The sequence below is a fragment of the Lepidochelys kempii genome, chromosome 5, assembly GCF_965140285.1.
Source record: "Lepidochelys kempii isolate rLepKem1 chromosome 5, rLepKem1.hap1, whole genome shotgun sequence".
NCBI classification, from domain to species: Eukaryota; Metazoa; Chordata; order Testudines; family Cheloniidae; genus Lepidochelys; species Lepidochelys kempii.
In genome coordinates this window covers 1,470,990-1,490,120 of record NC_136384.1, presented here as the reverse complement: position 1 = coordinate 1,490,120, position 19,131 = coordinate 1,470,990, and the positions used below count along the sequence as shown (strand labels likewise).

General features: G+C 62.7%; 1 protein-coding gene across 2 annotated transcripts in view; it reads left to right on the top strand.

The window, feature by feature from the left end:
* LOC140911060 (receptor-type tyrosine-protein phosphatase T) overlaps positions 1–17,229 on the top strand; it is a 90,632-nt gene extending 73,403 nt beyond the window's left edge. For both annotated transcript variants that reach the window (XM_073343287.2, XM_073343286.2), the window contains 7 exons: positions 4,826–4,925; positions 5,437–5,516; positions 8,209–8,343; positions 10,102–10,227; positions 11,511–11,668; positions 15,443–15,578; positions 16,198–17,229. In XM_073343287.2, the coding sequence (XP_073199388.1) occupies positions 4,826–4,925; positions 5,437–5,516; positions 8,209–8,343; positions 10,102–10,227; positions 11,511–11,668; positions 15,443–15,578; positions 16,198–16,272 (810 nt within the window). In that variant the 3' untranslated portion in view covers positions 16,273–17,229. The remainder of the gene's footprint in view (positions 1–4,825; positions 4,926–5,436; positions 5,517–8,208; positions 8,344–10,101; positions 10,228–11,510; positions 11,669–15,442; positions 15,579–16,197) is intronic.
* The last annotated feature ends 1,902 nt before the right edge of the window (positions 17,230–19,131 follow it).

Here is a 19,131-nt window from a genome sequence, read left to right as displayed (position 1 = left end):
CTCCGTGTCGTCCGGGAGCAGCGTTTCCCGGGCCGTGGGACGTGTCAGTTGCTCCGTGTCATCCGGGAGCAGCGTTTCCCGGGCTGTGGGAAATGTCGGTTGCTCCGTGTCGTCCGGGAGCAGCGTTTCCCGGGCCGTGGGACGTGTCAGTTGCTCCGTGTCATCCGGGAGCAGCGTTTCCCGGGCTGTGGGACCTGTTGGTTGCTCCGTGTCGTCTGGGAGCAGCGTTTCCCGGGCTGTGGGACGTGTCGGTTGCTCCGTGTCATCCGGAAGCAGCGTTTCCCGGGTTGTGGGACGTGTCGGTTGCTCCGTGTCGTCCGGGAGCAGGTTTCCCGGGCTGTGGGACATGTCGGTTGCTCCGTGTCGTCCGGGAGCAGCGTGTCCCGGGCCGTGGGACGTGTCCGTTGCTCCGTGTCGTCCGGGAGCAGTGTTTCCCGGGCTGTGGGACGTGTCGGTTGCTCCGTGTCGTCCGGGAGCAGCGTTTCCCGGGCTGTGGGACGTGTCGGTTGCTCCGTGTCGTCCGGGAGCAGCGTTTCCCGGGCTGTGGGATGTGTCGGTTGCTCCGTGTCGTCCGGGAGCAGCATTTCCGAGGCCGTGGGACATGTCGGTTGCTCCGTGTCGTCCAGGAGCAGCGTTTCCCGGGCCGTGGGACGTGTCGGTTGCTCCGTGTTGTCCGGGAGCAGCGTTTCCCTGGCCGTGGGACGTGTCGGTTGCTCCGTGTCATCCGGAAGCAGCGTTTCTCGGGCCGTGGGACGTGTCAGTTGCTCCGTGTCATCCAGAAGCAGCGTTTCCCGGGCCGTGGGACATGTCGGTAGCTCCGTGTCGTCCGGGAGCAGCGTTTCCCGGGCTGTGGGACGTGTTGGTTGCTCCGTGTTGTTTGGGAGCAGCGTTTCCCGGGCCGTGGGACGTGTCGGTTGCTCCGTGTCATCCGGGAGCAGGTTTCCCGGGCCGTGGGACGTGTCGGTTGCTCCGTGTCGTCCGGGAGCAGCGTTTCCCGGGCTGTGGGACATGTCGGTTGCTCCGTGTCGTCTGGGAGCAGCGTTTTCCGGGCTGTGGGACGTGTCGGTTGCTCCGTGTTGTTTGGGAGCAGCGTTTCCCGGGTTGTGGGACGTGTCGGTTGCTCCGTGTCGTCCGGGAGCAGCGTTTCCCGGGCCGTGGGACGTGTCGGTTTCTCCGTGTCGTTTGGGAGCAGCGTTTCCCAGGCTGTGGGACGTGTCGGTAGCTCCGTGTCGTCCGGGAGCAGCGTTTCCCGGGCTGTGGGACGTGTTGGTTGCTCCGTGTTGTTTGGGAGCAGCGTTTCCCGGGCCGTGGGACGTGTCGGTTGCTCCGTGTCATCCGGGAGCAGGTTTCCCGGGCCGTGGGACATGTCGGTTGCTCCGTGTCGTCCGGGAGCAGCGTTTCCCGGGCTGTGGGACATGTCGGTTGCTCCGTGTCGTCTGGGAGCAGCGTTTTCCGGGCTGTGGGACGTGTCGGTTGCTCCGTGTTGTTTGGGAGCAGCGTTTCCCGGGTTGTGGGACGTGTCGGTTGCTCCGTGTCGTCCGGGAGCAGCGTTTCCCGGGCCGTGGGACGTGTCGGTTTCTCCGTGTCGTTTGGGAGCAGCGTTTCCCAGGCTGTGGGATGCGTCGGTTGCTCCGTGTCGTCCGGGAGCAGCGTTTCCCGGGCCGTGGGACGTGTCGGTAGCTCCGTGTCATCCGGGAGCAGCGTTTCCCGGGCCGTGGGACGTGTCGGTTGCTCCGTGTCGTCCGGGAGCAGCGTTTCCCGGGCCGTGGGACGTGTCGGTTGCTCCGTGTTGTCCGGGAGCAGCGTTTCCCTGGCCGTGGGACGTGTCAGTTGCTCCGTGTCATCCGGAAGCAGCGTTTCCCGGGCCGTGGGACGTGTCGGTTGCTCCGTGTCATCCAGAAGCAGCGTTTCCCGGGCCGTGGGACGTGTCGGTAGCTCCGTGTCGTCCGGGAGCAGCGTTTCCCGGGCTGTGGGACGTGTTGGTTGCTCCGTGTTGTTTGGGAGCAGCGTTTCCCGGGCCGTGGGACGTGTCGGTTGCTCCGTGTCGTCCGGGAGCAGGTTTCCCGGGCCGTGGGACATGTCAGTTGCGCCGTGTCGTCCGGGAGCAGTGTTTCCCTGGCCGTGGGACGTGTCAGTTTCTCCGTGTCGTCCGGGAGCAGCCTTTTCCGGACCATGGGACGTCTCGGTTGCTCCGTGTCGTCCGGGAGCAGCATTTCCCAGGCTGTGGGATGTGTCGGTAGCTCCGTGTCGTCCGGGAGCAGCGTTTCCCTGGCCATGGGACGTGTCGGTTGCTCCGTGTCGTCCGGGAGCAGCGTTTTCCGGACCGTGGGACGTGTCGGTTGCTCCGTGTCGTCCGGGAGCAGCATTTCCCGGGCCGTGGGACATGTCGGTTGCTCCGTGTCGTCCGGCAGCAGCGTGTCCCGGGCCGTGGGACGTGTCGGTTGCTCCGTGTCATCCGGGAGCAGCATTTCCCGGGCCGTGGGACATGTCGGTTGCTCCGTGTCGTCCGGGAGCAGCATTTCCCAGGCTGTGGGACGTGTCGGTAGCTCCGTGTCGTCCGGGAGCAGCGTTTCCCGGGCCGTGGGACGTGTCGGTTGCTCCGTGTCATCCAGAAGCAGCGTTTCCCGGGCCGTGGGACGTGTCGGTAGCTCCGTGTCGTCCGGGAGCAGCGTTTCCCGGGCTGTGGGACGTGTTGGTTGCTCCGTGTTGTTTGGGAGCAGCGTTTCCCGGGCCGTGGGACGTGTCGGTTGCTCCGTGTCGTCCGGGAGCAGGTTTCCCGGGCCGTGGGACATGTCAGTTGCGCCGTGTCGTCCGGGAGCAGTGTTTCCCTGGCCGTGGGACGTGTCAGTTTCTCCGTGTCGTCCGGGAGCAGCCTTTTCCGGACCATGGGACGTCTCGGTTGCTCCGTGTCGTCCGGGAGCAGCATTTCCCAGGCTGTGGGATGTGTCGGTAGCTCCGTGTCGTCCGGGAGCAGCGTTTCCCTGGCCATGGGACGTGTCGGTTGCTCCGTGTCGTCCGGGAGCAGCGTTTTCCGGACCGTGGGACGTGTCGGTTGCTCCGTGTCGTCCGGGAGCAGCATTTCCCGGGCCGTGGGACATGTCGGTTGCTCCGTGTCGTCCGGCAGCAGCGTGTCCCGGGCCGTGGGACGTGTCGGTTGCTCCGTGTCATCCGGGAGCAGCATTTCCCGGGCCGTGGGACATGTCGGTTGCTCCGTGTCGTCCGGGAGCAGTGTTTCCCGGGCTGTGGGACGTGTCGGTTGCTCCGTGTCGTCCGGGAGCAGCGTTTCTTGGGCTGTGGGACGTGTCGGTTGCTCCGTGTCGTCCGGGAGCAGCGTTTCCCGGGCTGTGGGACGTGTCGGTTGCTCCGTGTCGTCCGGGAGCAGCGTTTCCCGGGCTGTGGGACGTGTCGGTTGCTCCGTGTCGTCCGGGAGCAGCGTTTCCTAGGCTGTGGGATGTGTCGGTTGCTCCGTGTCCTCCGGGAGCAGCATTTCCCGGGCCGTGGGACATGTCGGTTGCTCCGTGTCATCCGGGAGCAGTGTTTCCCGGGACGTGGGACGTGTCGGTTGCTCCGTGTCATCCGGGAGCAGCGTTTCCCGGGCAGTGGGACGTGTCGGTTGCTCCGTGTCGTCCGGGAGCAGCGTTTCCCGGGCCGTGGGACATGTCGGTTGCTCCGTGTCGTCCGGGAGCAGCGTTTCCCGGGCCGTGGGACGTGTCGGTTGCTCCGTGTCGTCCGGGAGCAGCGTTTCCCGGGCCATGGGACGTGTCGGTAGCTCCGTGTCGTCCGGCAGCAGCGTTTCCCGGGCCGTGGGACGTGTCGGTTGCTCCGTGTCGTCCGGGAGCAGCGTTTCGCGGGCCGTGGGACGTGTCGGTTGCTCCGTGTCGTCCGGGAGCAGCGTGTCCCGGGGCGTGGGACGTGTCAGTTGCTCCGTGTCGTCCGGGAGCAGCATTTCCCGGGCTGTGGGACGTGTCGGTTGCTCCGTGTCGTCCGGCAGCAGCGTTTCCCGGGCTGTGGGACATGTCGGTTGCTCCGTGTCGTCCGGGAGCAGCGTGTCCCGGGCCGTGGGACGTGTCCGTTGCTCCGTGTCGTCCGGGAGCAGCGTTTCCCGGGCTGTGGGACGTGTCGGTTGCTCCGTGTCGTCCGGGAGCAGCGTTTCCCGGGCTGTGGGATGTGTCGGTTGCTCCGTGTCGTCCGGGAGCAGCATTTCCGAGGCCGTGGGACATGTCGGTTGCTCCGTGTCGTCCCGGAGCAACGTGTCCCGGGCTGTGGGACGTGTCGGTTGCTCCGTGTCGTCCGGGAGCAGTGTTTCCCGGGCCGTGGGACGTGTCGGTTGCTCCGTGTCGTCCGGGAGCAGCGTTTCCCGGGCTGTGGGACGTGTCGGTAGCTCCGTGGGACGTGTCGGGGGCTCAGCATCCCAGGCTGTTGCTTATTACAAGGATCCTGCAATGGGATTGGTGCTGACGATCCTGGTGCAGGCCAAGCACCGGAACCCAGCTCTGCCTGAGATGGACTTGCCTTGCACTTCTCTGGGCTGCCTGGGAGGCAGCTGTGTGCAGTGAGGAGGGACCACTCTGCCAGCCCCTCTGCTGACGTGTTGAACAGCAGAGTCCCCCTCATGCTTGCTGCTCCACGTTGGCCCACGGGGCCCGGCCCCTGGAGAGTCGGGTGGGATCCACTCCGTGGCATGACCCCTCAGTCCGCCCTGTCAGGCCCGGGGCAACTGAGTTGCAGCGTGGAGGCAGGCCGTGGGCATGGTGCTGTCGGGTCTCGGGTGGGAGCAGGGAGCCACGGCTGGGAGCTGACGCTGCTGCACCCTCCTGCTCTGCAGGCCTTGCAGAAGTTTTCCGAACTGTTCCAGCTCTCCCCATGCAAGGAGGCCCAGCAGCCCAGAAACCAGCCCAAGAACCGCAAGGCGGCGATCCTGCCAGGTAACACGGTGGGGCCAGGCCTAGCCTGGGGCACTGTGTGGGCACCATGGCCCGGGAGCCCGCAGGGACCTGGCTTTCCCGAGGCCCTGGCAGGTGTCTGTGGAGACTCGCAGCCCAGGGAGTGCTGTGCCTCTCAGCCCTCCCAGCCCCTGTCCCCGGCTGGGAGAGCTCCCAGGCAGTCCTCTGCCAAGGGCGCCGGCCAGATCTCTGCGTTCATGGCCCAGCCCCGCCCAGCATCCACCAGCTGAGACCCTCACCCCGTGCCACCAGCATCCTGCCCCTGCACGGTGTGCGGCGAGCGCTGAGGCCGTGACACTGGAAGCGGAAGGGGTCTGCTCCTCCGCAGCGCCGCTGGGCCAGGCCCCAGGCACAGGCCCTGTGAGCTTTGGGGGGCTGGGCGCAGCTGCACACGGTGCTTCTCGGCCCCCGCCGGGGGCTCCCGCCCGGGTGAGGTACCTGTGTGCAGACCGCCTGGCTCAGACACGCCCTCTCTCCTTCCTTCCCCTCCCAGCGGATTGCAGCCGCCCCATCCTGATGTCCTCCCTGAAAGCGGACGGCTCGCCCGGCTACATCAACGCAGTCTTTGTTGGCGTAAGGCTCCGTCTGGCCCGAGCGTGGGCGCGAGCAGCGAGCCCCCGGAGCGCCCCAGCCCCAGCCCTTCAGACTGTGTGCCAGGGCACCACCTGCAACCGTTGGGGCTGCTGAGCACCAGGCTTCCCTTGGGACTCCCCCACACACCGGCCTCGGCACCAGGAGATGGTCCCCACGGATCAGCTTCAGTCCCCTGCACCGCATCCCCTCCCCCTTCCCCTCCCCCAGCCCAGCTGTGCCGCATCCCCTCCCCTTCCCCTCCCCCAGCCCAGCATTGCCGCACCCCCCCCCTTCCCCTCCCCCAGCCCAGCTGTGCCGCATCCCCTCCCCCTTCCCCTCCCCCAGCCCAGCTGTGCCGCATCCGCTCCCCCAGCCCAGCTGTGCCGCATCCCCTCCCCCTTCCCCTCCCCCAGCCCAGCTGTGCCGCATCCGCTCCCCCAGCCCAGCTGTGCCGCATCCCCTCCCCCTTTCCCTTCCCCCAGCCCAGCTGTGCCGCATCCCCTCCCCCAGCCCAGCTGTGCCGCATCCCCTGCCCCTTTCCCCTCCCCCAGCCCAGCTGTGCCACATCCCCTCCCCCTTCCCCTCCCCCAGCCCACCTGTGCCACATCCCCTCCCCCTTCCCCTCCCCCAGCCCAGCTGTGCTGCATCCCCTCCACCCTTTCCCGCCCCCAGCCCAGCTGTGCCGCATCCCCTCCCCCTTCCCCTCCCCCAGCCCAGCTGTGCCGCATCCCCTCCCCCAGCCCAGCTGTGCCACATCCCCACCCCATTTCCCTTCCCCCAGCCCAGCTGTGCCGCATCCCCTCCCCCTTCCCCTCCCCCAGCCCAGCTGTGCCACATCCCCTCCCCCTTCCCCTCCCCCAGCCCAGCTGTGCCGCATCCCCTCCCCCAGCCCAGCTGTGCCGCATCCTCTCCCCCTTCCCCTCCCCCAGCCCAGCTGTGCTGCATCCCTTCCCCCTTCTCCTCCCCCAGCCCAGCTGTGCCGCATCCCCTCCCCTTCCCCTCCCCCAGCCCAGCTGTGCCGCATCCCCTCCCCTTCCCCTCCCCCAGCCCAGCTGTGCCGCATCCCCGCCCCCTTCCCCTCCCCCAGCCCAGCTGTGCCGCATACCCTCCCCCTTCCCCTCCCCCAGCCCAGCTGTGCCGCATCCCCTCCCCCTTTCCCTTCCCCCAGCCCAGCTGTGCCGCATCCCCTCCCCCTTTCCCCTCCCCCAGCCCAGCTGTGCCGCATCTGCTCCCCCTTCCCCTCCCCCAGCCCAGCTGTGCCGCATCCCCTCCCCCTTCTCCTCCCCCAGCCCAGCTGTGCCGCATCCCCTCCCCCTTTCCCCTCCCCCAGCCCAGCTGTGCTGCATCCCCTCCCCTTCCCCTCCCCCAGCCCAGCTGTGCCGCATCCCCTCCCCCTTTCCCCTCCCCCAGCTGTGCCGCATCCCCTGCCCCTTTTCCTCCCCCAGCCCAGCTGTGCCGCATCCCCTCCCCCTTCCCCTCCCCCAGCCCAGCTGTGCCACATCCCCTCCCCCTTCCCCTCCCCCAGCCCAGCTGTGCCGCATCCCCTCCCCCTTTCCCCTCCCCCAGCTGTGCCGCATCCCCTCCCCCTTCCCCTCCCCAGCCCAGCTGTGCCACATCCCCTCCCCCTTCCCCTCCCCCAGCCCAGCTGTGCCACATCCCCTCCCCCTTTCCCCTCCCCCAGCCCAGCTGTGCCGCATCCCCTCCCCCTTTCCCTTCCCCCAGCCCAGCTGTGCTGCATCCCCTCCCCCTTTCCCCTCCCCCAGCCCAGCTGTGCTGCATCACCTCCCCCTTTCCCTTCCCAGCCCAGGTGCTGCATCCCCTCCCCCTTTCCCCTTCCCCAGCCCAGCTGTACTGCATCCCCTCCCCCTTTCCCCTCCCCCAGCCCAGCTGTGCCGCATCCCCTCCCCCTTTCCCTTCCCAGCCCAGCTGCTGCATCCCCTCCCCCTTTCCCTCCCCCAGCCCAGCTGTGCCGCATCCCCTCCCCCTTTCCCCTCCCCCAGCCCAGCTGTGCTGCATCCCCTCCCCCTTTCCCTTCCCAGCCCAGCTGCTGCATCCCCTCCCCCTTTCCCTCCCCCAGCCCAGCTGTGCCGCATCCCCTCCCCCTTTCCCCTCCCCCAGCCCAGCTGTGCTGCATCCCCTCCCCCTTCCCCTCCCCCAGCCCAGCTGTGCTGCTTCCCCTCCCCCTTTCCTTTCCCCCAGCCCAGCTGTGCCGCATCCCCTCCCCGCTCGCCCTCCCCCAGCCCAACTGTGCGGCATCCCCCCATCCCACCACAGCCCAGTTCTGCGGCATCCCCTCCCCCCAGCCCAGCTGTGCCTCATGCCCTCCCCCCCACAGCCGAGCTGTGCCGCATCCACCCCTTTGCCCTTGGCTTCCTGGAGCGGCCCTGCCCCACAGCGTGAGCCCTGTCGTTGTGTCTGGGCTGGGGACCCTGGCGGCTCTGGCTGGGGGCAGGAGGGACTCAGAGCCTGAAGCTGGGCTGGCCCCCTTGGGCTGGGGGGAGATGGTCCGGGGCAGCATGGCAGCCTGTGTGTTCCTGGGTTTGGGTCACGCTTCCTCTCGGCAGAGCCCCTGGCCAGTCCCCTCCATGGCAGGGCTGGGACCAGCAGCATGGCTGGAGGGGTGAAGGCTTTGGGTAGTGCCTGAAGCAGGGGAGATGGCTGGTGGCTCCCACCGGGTCTGTCTGTCTTGCAGACCTACGCGGAAGAAGACAACGTCATCGTCACCCAGCTACCGCTCAGGGAAACGCTGGTGGATTTCTGGGCCCTGCTCTGGGACTACACCTGCACCGCGCTGGTCATGCTGAACTGCATCGAGGAGTTGGACCAGGTCAGCCCTGTGCGCCCTGCTGCGATCTCCCCTGCACACACGGGGCCTCCTCTGGGCTCTGCCAGCCCTGGGGCATGAGCATCTCGGAGCAGGGCCCTGGCACACCCTGCTGAGGGTCGGGGTAGCCAGCTGAGGGCTCGTAGCACAAACGGGGGTTGGAGGGGTGTCACGGCATCCCCGGGCAATGCTCTGGAACTGCTCCCTACGAAGCCAGGCAGGACTCCGGGGAAGTCTCCTCTCTGTGAGCAGCCTGTCTGCAGGACACACAGCTCACCCAGCTTCCCCCTTCCTGGGTCTGACCTCGGAGCATTCAGCCTCCTCTGCCCCTCCATGCGCTTCCCACAGCGAGTCCGCTCAGGCGGGGTCCTGGGGAAGCCAGAGGGTCCTGCCCCCCAACTCCGCAGTCAGACGGGACTCTCAGCCAGCCAGTAAAACAGAGGTTTATTAGACGACAGGAACATGGTCTAACACAGAGCTTGTAGGTGCAGAGAACAGGACCCCTCAGCTGGGTCCATTTTGGGGGCAGTGAGCAAGACAACCACGTCTGCACTTCACTCCACATCCCCAGCCAGACCCAAACTGAAACTCCCTCCAGCCCCCCCTCCTCTGGGCTTTGTTCCTTTTCCGGGCCAGGAGGGCACCGGATTCCTTTGTTCTCCAGCCCTTTAGCTCTCACCTTGCAGGGGGGAAGGGCCAGGCCATCAGTTGCCAGGAGACAGAGTGTCGGACATTTATGTAGCCTGGCCCTTTGCTCTGCAACAATTTCACCCCCTTATCCCACCACCTAGAGACTTAAGAACTGCCTAGGGGAAACTGAGGCACCCCTGCAGTATTCAGAGGACACATTAAGAACAGTCCCGCTTCGTCACAAGGGGTCCTGATCCGAGCAGCTTAGTTGCTGGAGCTTGCAGGAGAACCCCCACCTCCCTTCCTCACCACAGTGACGGGGTGTCCCTCCCTGCTGTGGGGCTGTCTGCCCACACTGTAGCCCCCAGAGCTGCCTTTCTGACTCCCGGTGGGACAGATCCAGGCCAGGCAACGGAGGGTGCCAGGGATGCTTGGGTGCTTCCGGGAGGGCGGGGGCAGTCGTGTGTGGAGTGGGGTTGGGGATGGGGGATGGTGTCTGTCTGTCTGGCTGGCTCTGGGGCTCTGTTGCTTACTCCCCTCTCACCATCACACACTGGCACCGTCTGCAGAGAGATGGGGATACGCCGTGTGTCTATGCGTGTCGGGTGGCTACCTCCCGCTCTGCTCCCCCCTGCCGGCAGGGTGCCTGGCATGCAGCTGTGGCAGCCCAGGCTCCCCCGCCATCCATAGCCCATGCTGCAGCTCCCCGGCCTGCCAGCCACGTAGAAGAGCCCGGCTCGCCTCCCCGCTGCCCTGTGTAACCTGAGCCCCGCCCGGGGCGCCCGCCAGTCCCCAGCCCCGAGTGGAGCTGCGCGGTCCCGGCCCGTGGAGTGGGATCCATGGTGGTGCACATCTTGGCCGGATTGCTGAGGTTGCAGTTGCACCTGTGGACCCTGGCTAGAGCCGCCAGAGGTTCCTGTAGCTGTCTGAGTGTACATGCGTGAGGACACCAGGCTGTGTGTGCCCTGTCTCTGGCCGGGCCAGTCTGTGGGCACATGTGGGGGTGGGGGATGCTTTGTGCATCAGAACACTGCTCTGTGTGCCGGCATTAGGCGTGTGACTGCGTGTACATGGTCCGTGCGTGCCCCGTGAGCACACGTCTGTGAGCAGGTCCGTGTGTTCACTCCCCAGACATACCTGGCGTTCTGGCCTGTGCACGGAGAGGCCTCTTACGGCCGTTTCCACGTCGAGCTGATCTCAGAGGAGCCGGGAGCTGGCTTCACCATTCGCACACTCGCTGTAACCAACAGGCAACAGGTAGGCCCTGCCCCTGGGATGGTCCTGGGTCTTCCTCTGAGATCAGCCCTCAGGGCCCTGGTCCCCGGAAGAGCCCGAGGTGGCCAAGCAGGGCTCCCAGGTCAATGGAGACCCAGCTCAGAGCTGAGATTCAGGGCTAGCTACTGATCCGACCACCGAGATCAGAGACGCTATCGCTGCCCTGAGAGGGTGACCCTCGCATGGCCAGGGCCCTGAGGGACTCCAGGTGGGACCCTCGGAGCAGGGCTGGGCCCTCGCCTGCCTAGAGAGCAATCACTGCCCCTCAGAGGATGGGACTGGGCGGGGAGGGTGTTGGTGAGTCCCGCCTTTCAGAACCGTCCTCTGCGAAGGGCAGCCCGGCAGCCAGGCTGGAGAGAAGGCAGGGCCCACAGACAGTATCGTAACTTCCAGCTGTCCTGCTCTACTTGGCCAGGGGAGGCCTTGGCTGCAGTCCTGTGCCCAAGTCTGGGCACCCCACGCTTTGGGAAAGGGGGGGGCAAGCTGGAGAGAGGCCAGAGGAGAGCAACACACATGAGAGACAGTTGAGAAAACCTGACCGGTGCGGGAAGGTTCGAATAACTGGGCATGTTCAGCGCTGGGGAAAGAAAACTGGGGGGACCTGAGAACAGTTTTCAAATGCTATGGGCTGTTATACAGAGGATGGGGATGAATTGTTCTCCATGGCCACTGGAGGTAGGACAGGAAGTGATGGGCGTGATCTGCAGCAAGGGAGCTGTCCATTAGCTATTAGGAAAATCTTTCGGACTCTCAGGGTAGTTAAGCTCTGGAAGAGGCTCCCAAGGGAGGTTGTGGGATCCCGTCACTGGAAGGTCCTAGGCCAGGTCGGATAAACCCCTCTCAGGGATGGTCTAGGGTAACTCGGCCCTGCCTCAGCGCAGGGGGCTGGACTTGGCGGCCTCTCAAGGTCCCTTCCAGCCCCACATTTCCTGGAGTCTGGTTTGTGGCTCTGTGGTGGGCCGGAGCCAGGCTGTTCAGAGACGCAGGCTGTCACCATTGGGAAGGTCGCTCCCCCAGGTTTGCATGAGGGTCTGACACGACTTAGGCCCTGTCCCAGTCCCATAGCTCGTCCTCGGGCTGGGGGGCCAATGGCTGAGCTTGTGGAAAGGTCTGTTGGCATGTAGCCCCCTCCCCTCTCTGGGGCTGCCCCCTTTCTGCCCATTAGCCTTCCCTGAATTTCCCACCAGCCTCACTGTGAGGCTTTCCTTTCTGCCCGAGGCTGACTCTGCTGCGGTTCCTCCCCTCCTCACCTGTCTCCTCACTAGCCCAAGAAGGCCGCGCTGGAGATCAGGTTCTGGCAAGTAGATGACTGGCCCATGCAGCAGCGACTCCCCCCATGCCCTGGCACCATCATCAGCTTGCTGGGGGAGGTGGAGCGGAGCCAGCGGACAAGCCAGGACAGCCACGTTCTTGTCACTTGCTGGTGAGTGAGGGCTCTGGGCCGGGCAGCCCTGGTGCGACAGGCTGGCTCTGCCCAGTGCGGAGTCGGCGAGCATAGCAGGAGCTCACTCCCAAGCCCTGCAGCAGGAGGTGGCTCAACACAGCGGGCGCTTGGCACGGACTCTCCCGGGGGGAGGCTGGCGTAGACTGGGACCGTTGATGGCTGTGGAACCCTTCTGCCAGGTGCAGCTGGCAGCAACCATAAGCAGGGCTGGGTTCAATACCTGGGGGTTCCTTTCCATCGATACAACACAGAACCGGCTCGAGCCCCCACGCAGTGACCTGGGACAATTACACTCCACCCCAGGCACCTCTGAGAGGCAAAACTTCCCCTCTCGCAAGCACAGAGTCTGAGTGTAGCAAAGAAACTTTTAAAGAAAGGAGGGAAGTCACCCGACATTAATTAGGGAAAATGCCACAAACAAGATTCATAAACATAAACTGTGAGCAGGACACCCACCCAGAGTGCGTGGGGCAGAGCTTCCGCCTCATGTTCTTGAGATCTACAACCAACAGTTCCCTTTCTATGCCCCCCTCTGCTCCCTCACCACACCCCACTTACAGGGGTTCTCCTGGGTCAGTGAGGACCCAGGGTTCAGAGGCGCAGCTGTTTGAGTTCCCCTGCCACCCGGGGAAGAAGGCATCTGGCTTGCTCTGGCCTCTGAGCACATGCTCTAGTTGGCTGCCCTGCCAGCTGCTCGTTCTGCTCACCGCTGCACCAGCCACTCGGTCACCAGCTGACTGTGGATGATACTAAACTGGGAGGAGTGGTAGATATGCTGGAGGGGAGGGATAGGATACAGAGGGACCTAGACAAATTGGAGGATTGGGCCAAAAGAAATCTGATGAGGTTCAATAAGGATAAGTGCAGGGTCCTGCACTTAGGACGGAAGAACCCAATGCACAGCTACAGACTAGGGACCGAATGGCTCGGCAGCAGTTCTGCAGTAAAGGACCTAGGGGTTACAGTGGACGAGAAGCTGGATATGAGTCAGCAGTGTGCCCTTGTTGCCAAGAAGGCCAATGGCATTTTGGGATGTATAAGTAGGGGCATTGCCAGCAGATCGAGGGACGTGATCGTTCCCCTCTATTTGACATTGGTGAGGCCTCATCTGGAGTACTGTGTCCAGTTTTGGGCCCCACACTACAAGAAGGATGTGGATAAATTGGAGAGAGTCCAGCGAAGGGCAACAAAAATGATTAGGGGACTGGAACACATGAGTTATGAGGAGAGGCTGAGGGAGCTGGGATTGTTTAGTCTGCAGAAGAGAAGAATGAGGGGGGATTTGATAGCTGCTTTCAACTACCTGAAAGGGGGTTCCAAAGAGGATGGCTCTAGACTGTTCTCAATGGTAGCAGATGACAGAACGAGGAGTAATGGTCTCAAGTTGCAGTGGGGGAGGTTCAGGTTGGATATTTGGAAAAACTTTTTCACTAGGAGGGTGGTGAAACACTGGAATGCGTTGCCTAGGGAGGTGGTGGAATCTCCTTCCTTAGATGTTTTTAAGGTCAGGCTTGACAAAGCCCTGGCTGGGATGATTTAATTGGGGACTGGTCCTGCTTTGAGCAGGGGGTTGGACTAGATGACCTCCTGAGGTCCCTTCCAACCCTGATATTCTATGATTCTATGATTCTGTCAGTCGCCTTCTGCTGCCACCTGCCTCTCGGCTGTGACCTTGGCACATCCGTCTCTGAGTGATTGCCAGCTCTGTGCAGGCTGCCCCATCTCAAGGGATTCCAGCTCTCAGTGGTTTTAGCTCTTAGCAGGCAGGGCAGAAACACAGTCCTACCGCAACCCGTTCCAGTTCTGACTGGGCATTTAACAGAACAAAGAGGCGCCTAACAAAGCCTATTTAGCTCTATTCTTTGAACAGTGGAGGGAACAGGTTAAACCAGTCCAGGGACCTTTAGGGAGAATCCAACCCCCCCTGGCTGGGACACATGTGCCCACCCCTCTTACTTTCATGGGGATCTGGCATTCGAGCCCCTGGCTTAACAAGGTCCTTTCAGCTGAGGGCGACCCCCTCATTTGGGGCAGGCTGAGCACAGCCCTGCTCCCCTTTACTCATACAATAAAGACAACAACATGGATAACAGCATTTCACTCCCGCTGCATTCAGTACTAAAGTGATTTGTAACCCAACAAAAGCCATCGTTGATCACTTTGAGCAACGTACCTCTGTCTGCTAGTATGACGATGCGGCCTTTGGCGGGACACTACTGAGAGTATCAATTCAGGACAAATTGCTTGGAGCAGGGCAGTTATAGCCAAAAAAATGAAGTCCGCTCTGTTTGGCTGGGGTTTCTCCACCTCTAAGGCACACCAAACCAGCCAAACAGAGCGGACTTCAGTTTTACCCCACTGGCTAAGCAAAAGTCATACATGCAATTCCTTCAGACACTCCAGTTCCCCAGTATCACCACCAGCACCACTTCGTATGGGGATGAATGATTATGAAAACCAATACCCCAGTAAAAGAAAAAAGGATCCTAAAGGACCAAGCCCCAGACCCAGGTCAATATACAAATCAGATCTTACCCACAAATCACACTGTTGCCAATCCTTTAGAATCTAAAATCTAAAGGTTTATTCATAAAAAGAAAGAAATATAGATGAGAGCTAGAATTGGCTAAATGGAATCAATGACATACAATAATGGCAAAGTTCTTGGTTCAGGCTTGTAGCAGGGATGGAATAAACTTCAGGTTCAAACCAAGTCTCTGGAGAACATCCACAGCTGGGATGGGTCATTTAGTCCTTTGTTCAGAGCTTCAGTTTGTAGCAAAGTCCCTCCAGAGGTAAGAAGCAGGACTGAAGACAAAATGGAGAAGATGCAGCTGCCTTGTATAGTCTCTTGCCATGCGGCCTATGCTTCCTTTATTCCAAACACAAGCTGCCCAGCACATGGCTTGAAAGCCTCAGAGTTCTGTCCATCGGCAGGTCCCTGCATGCCTCGCTGAGTCCCAAGGCGTGTCTGCCTTCTCTGAATGGGTCAGGTGTGTAGCTGATGGTCCTTAATGGGCCATCCAGCAGGCTGGGCAGAGCTGACACCAACGTGTCTGGGGTGTCCCCCAGAAGCACAGCACAAGTTTGAAATACAGACAGTACAGAGCCAATACTTATAACTTTAAATACAAAAATGATACCTGCACCCAGATAGCATCATCATAACCAGCAAACCATAACCGTGTCTTAGACACCTTACTTGACCTCCTTTGTACAAGATTTGGTGCCACGACAGGACCTTGGTTGCAACAATGATCTATATGGCCACGATTCATGTCAATAACATCACAGCTGGATACCTAGGAAGAGTAGGGTGTTCATGTAAATACAGTCTGGTCCTGAGGTCTCTCCCCCGCACCCACCCCCAGCCATCTGTCAGGGGAGAATTCATTCAGATCCTCCTTATAGTTGATAGACCCTTGAGCTTCCAGGTCCTCGTCAGCTGGAATGGCCTCTCTACAGCAGACCCATCTCTGCTCCCGCCCCTAGGACTCGCACCCAAACCATCCAGCACAGTGCCCAGGGCTGCCTTCTGCGAGCCCCCTGGCTGGCTGGCTGGCGGGAGCATGCAAACCGGGCACCCCTGCCCAAGACGTGGCAGCCCAGGCTGCCCCGCCCCAGCCACAGCCCGGGCTGCAGCTCCCTGGTGCACCAGCCATGTAGAACAGTCACAAGTCTGGCCACTGGCAGCTCGGTGCCATTGGGCGACTCCTGGCCTGCACCGATCTGCACTTCCCTTCTCCCCCGCAGGGACGGTGCCAGCCGCTGCGGGCTCTTCTGTGCTGCCACCTTCCTGTGCGAGCAGATCCGCAGCGAGGGGCTGCTGGACGTCTCGCAGGCGGTGAGAATGCTGAAGCGCCGGCGACGGCAGATGATCAAGGACGTGGTAAGTGCCCCAGCCTGGCCCAGAGAGGCCGGTGCTCCTGCTGCCAGCCTCAAGGCCAGGAGCCACAGCTCAGTCAGCCCCGGGGACTGCCCCAATCGACCCGGGGACAGTCACACAATCAACAGTCCTGCCGCCCCTGGCGTCCCGTGCGCTGCTCTCAGTCGCTCCCTCCCCAGCTCCTTGGGCCCAGGCTGATTCCAGAGCTCCCAGAGCGGGAAACAAACCCCAGCCCCAGCTGCCTCGGCGTGGCGGGGGGAGAGAGACCTGCGGCCTCTTGGGATTGTGCTTCACGTCAGAGGCTACGGTGATGGGCTCTGTTAGAGCCAAGACAGCACGGCAGGAGTGGGAGCTCCTGCAGGCTCAGGCTCGGGGAGGCTGCGGCTGGGGGCCGGGCTCCTGCCGCGGCTGGCTCAGGGAGGCTGCGGCTGGGGACCGGGCTCCTGATGGAGGCTGGGTTTCTGACCCTAGATCTGGCAGTGGGGGACACACCTGAGCATGGGTCACTAGGAGCTGCGAGACCCGCAGCCAGCCCTGCACAGTGAGGAGCGAGAGCAGGGGCATGTGCGGGTGGGTCTGGGCCTGTCACCTGGGGTGCTGACGTGCAGCCTTCTCTCCCCAGGAACAATACACGTTCTGCTACGAGTTAGCCCTGAGCTACCTGGACTCATTCAAAATCTATGGGAATTTCAAATAGAGGCGAGCGAGGGACCTTCTCGAGTCGGGACCTTCTCGAGTCGCAACCTTCTGCTGCTGCTGCTTCTCGTGGCACCTCTGTACTGCTCTGTGCCCGGGCAGAAGCCCGTGTCCTGGGGAGCGAGCCAGGGCCATGGAAACTGGCAGAGATGAGAAGGGCCCTGGTGGTGCCAGCTGGGACGCTCTGGACTCCTGACACGCCGTACCCTGGAGCCCACGCTGCTGGCTGAAGCAGACGGTTTCCTCTGGGGCTCATTTCCAGGGAGTGGGTTGGATGCTCTGAATCTGTTATCCCAGACTTTGTCCAGCCAGGGACTTGGGTGGTAACTTACCTGGAGCCAGAGTGCATGTGCATTGTGACTTCTCAGGGGTAGCCGAGGTGTCCGGGGGGAATCAGTACCACTGCTCACAGTGGGAGGGAGCCCTGGCCATGCCCACCAGGAAAACTCTCCCAAAGTCCCGGCTGCTGTCAACACGAGCACTCCACTCTGGGCTCCGCGAGCCCTGTGCTTTCCCTCTGCAGGCTGGTAATTCACACACCCTGCCCTGTTACACTCACAGGCCTGATCCCGTGTCTCCTGGACACCAGCAACACACACCGATCTGCTGCCTTGTGGAACGGTGCCCTCGCTTTACCAGCTTCACCTCAGTTCAACCCACATTGTGGGTGTAGCCCAGCCTGTCGTCTTGTAAGCAAGGAACACGGTCCAGTGCTGGGGCAGCAGCTGTTCCAAGGAAAACCCAGTCCCCCAGAGCCCTGTTTCTTGCCTTATTGTCCTTAGTTATCAATTCTGTCAAAGCTCAGACGCATTAATACGCTTCCAGGCCGCGCTAGGGACTAAGGTTGCACTTGTCTTCAGGCACTGCCCAGAGGCTGGGCGCTGCCATTTGAACAACTTGGTATAAATGGGACAAGTTTAAACATCAAAAGCAGCCGATTAAAGCTCAGTTTAAAGCTCTCTTGCGCCACGTTTCCTGGGCTTACAGGGTGAGCCCACACCTGGCTCCAGCTTGGGGTCTCGCTAAAGTGTCGCCTGAACAAGTGAACCTTCAGTTATTGCTAGGAACAAGCCAGAGAAATCCAAGTTCTGACCTGAAATCTCACCACCCGTCCTTTGGCCTGTGAGCTGGGGCAGGGGAGAGGCTCCCTGCAGGGCGTCAGCAAAGCTCAGAGATCTGCCTAGTGCCAGCAGGGCTCTAGCCTGTCTCCGGGCCGGGAGGAGGCAGCTCTGCACTGGGCACTGACCAGCTGGCGTGCAGCTTTCAGTGCACGGGTTCTCTGCTGCTTCGCGTGGGTGCAGTGGAAGGTGTCGGTGGGTAACGACTCTCCTCGCTGTGTCTTGTTGCCGGGAGGGTCAGCTCCTTCCCTGGGCTGTGGGTCAGAATTCACCAGACCAGCACCTGGGACCCCCCTTTTCAGCAGTGTCTTTTAATGCTCCAAAGTTCCACCCTGGTTCGGTGCTGAGATTCTTCGATGCTCAGTGAGCCAGAAGGTCCCTTCTAGACCCAGGTAATTGTTTTTTCCCCTCGGGTGCCGAACAATTCCTACCTCTGCTCTTGTGCACCAATCGCTGCGCGAGACACCAGACACAGATCCCCTCTAGTTCCTACCCCAATTACATCCAGTACGTTTAATTTCACACTCCCCGGGGGCCACACAGGACGGGGGAGGACCAAGAGCCGAGCCAGAGGGAGTGCTGGAGCGCTGATTCACAAGACAGCCCGACGCAGGGGTTGAGTGAAGGGGGGGGGGGGGGCGTTGGATTTCTTGGGGTAACGGGGATTTGCCCCATTTGACATTCACTTTTCTGGGTCTCATAGCAAGCTCTTGCTAGTTGGGTTAACGCCCACAGCTCCCATGCGCAGCCCTGGCCCCGCGTTCGCGCACGGGAGACAACAGGGCACCTGGCCCAGGAAAAGGGGCAGTTAGCCTTGCCTGGGGCCGGCAGGGCTGCTCAGGAGCTGGCCCAAGAGAGACGGGAGGCTGCCCCACAAGTGACTTATGGAAGCTGTGGAGGGAGGAGCTCACAGCTGGGGGATCCCCAGACGGGACCAGGGAACGGTGTGTTTGAACCTTAGCGCAGTCAACGCTCCCACGCGAGACGCCCGCCTGGCGGGATGGGCCTGTGGAACCTCATGGGCTCGAGCTCCAGGGGCAGCGAAGGGTTTGGGTCGTGCATGGGGGCGGGGGGTGGGTTTGCTGGCAAGCGTCGTCGCTACGGCCAGCCAGACGGGCAGCGGTAGCGGTTCTGACATCTCCCCTTCGCACACGCTGGGTCCCTCTCACTCTGTTAGCCATCGCTCCAGCTCCCCGGGCATCTCGCTGCTTCTCCTGACTGCCCCCAGCTCGCCCCAGTAGCCGGTCCCCGCACCGGGCGCCGTAGCCTGGGTGCAGCCACACGAGAGGCCGGCCTCTCGCGCTCGGCAGCATGACACTGCAGCAGACGGCCAGACACGGTCATTGCTGCTGGCAGGGGCGGGAACTGCCCAGCCAGATCCTGCTGCAAGGGCAGCAGCCCTTCCCCACGGGCTGGCTCCGGCACAGAGGGGCTGGGGCCTGCTTCGGCACCGCCTGGGCCCGGGGATGTGGCAGCGTTTCCTGCCCCTCTGCACAGGGTGTACAGTGGCGCAAGGGGCTGGCTGGTGAGGAAGTGGGCACACAGCTGGGGCCAGCGCCCTGGAGGGGAAAGGCCCCGTAGCCCCTTCCCAGATCCCTCAGCTCCTGCATTTCCTCTCTTTACTCAGACGTGTTCCTCGGCGCCCGGCCTGGCGTGAGGAAGCACCAGCACTGAGCTGTGGGCCCTTCAGGGTGAGCAGAACCTCCCCATCCCCTGGAGCTCAGGGGCCTCTGTTCATCCTC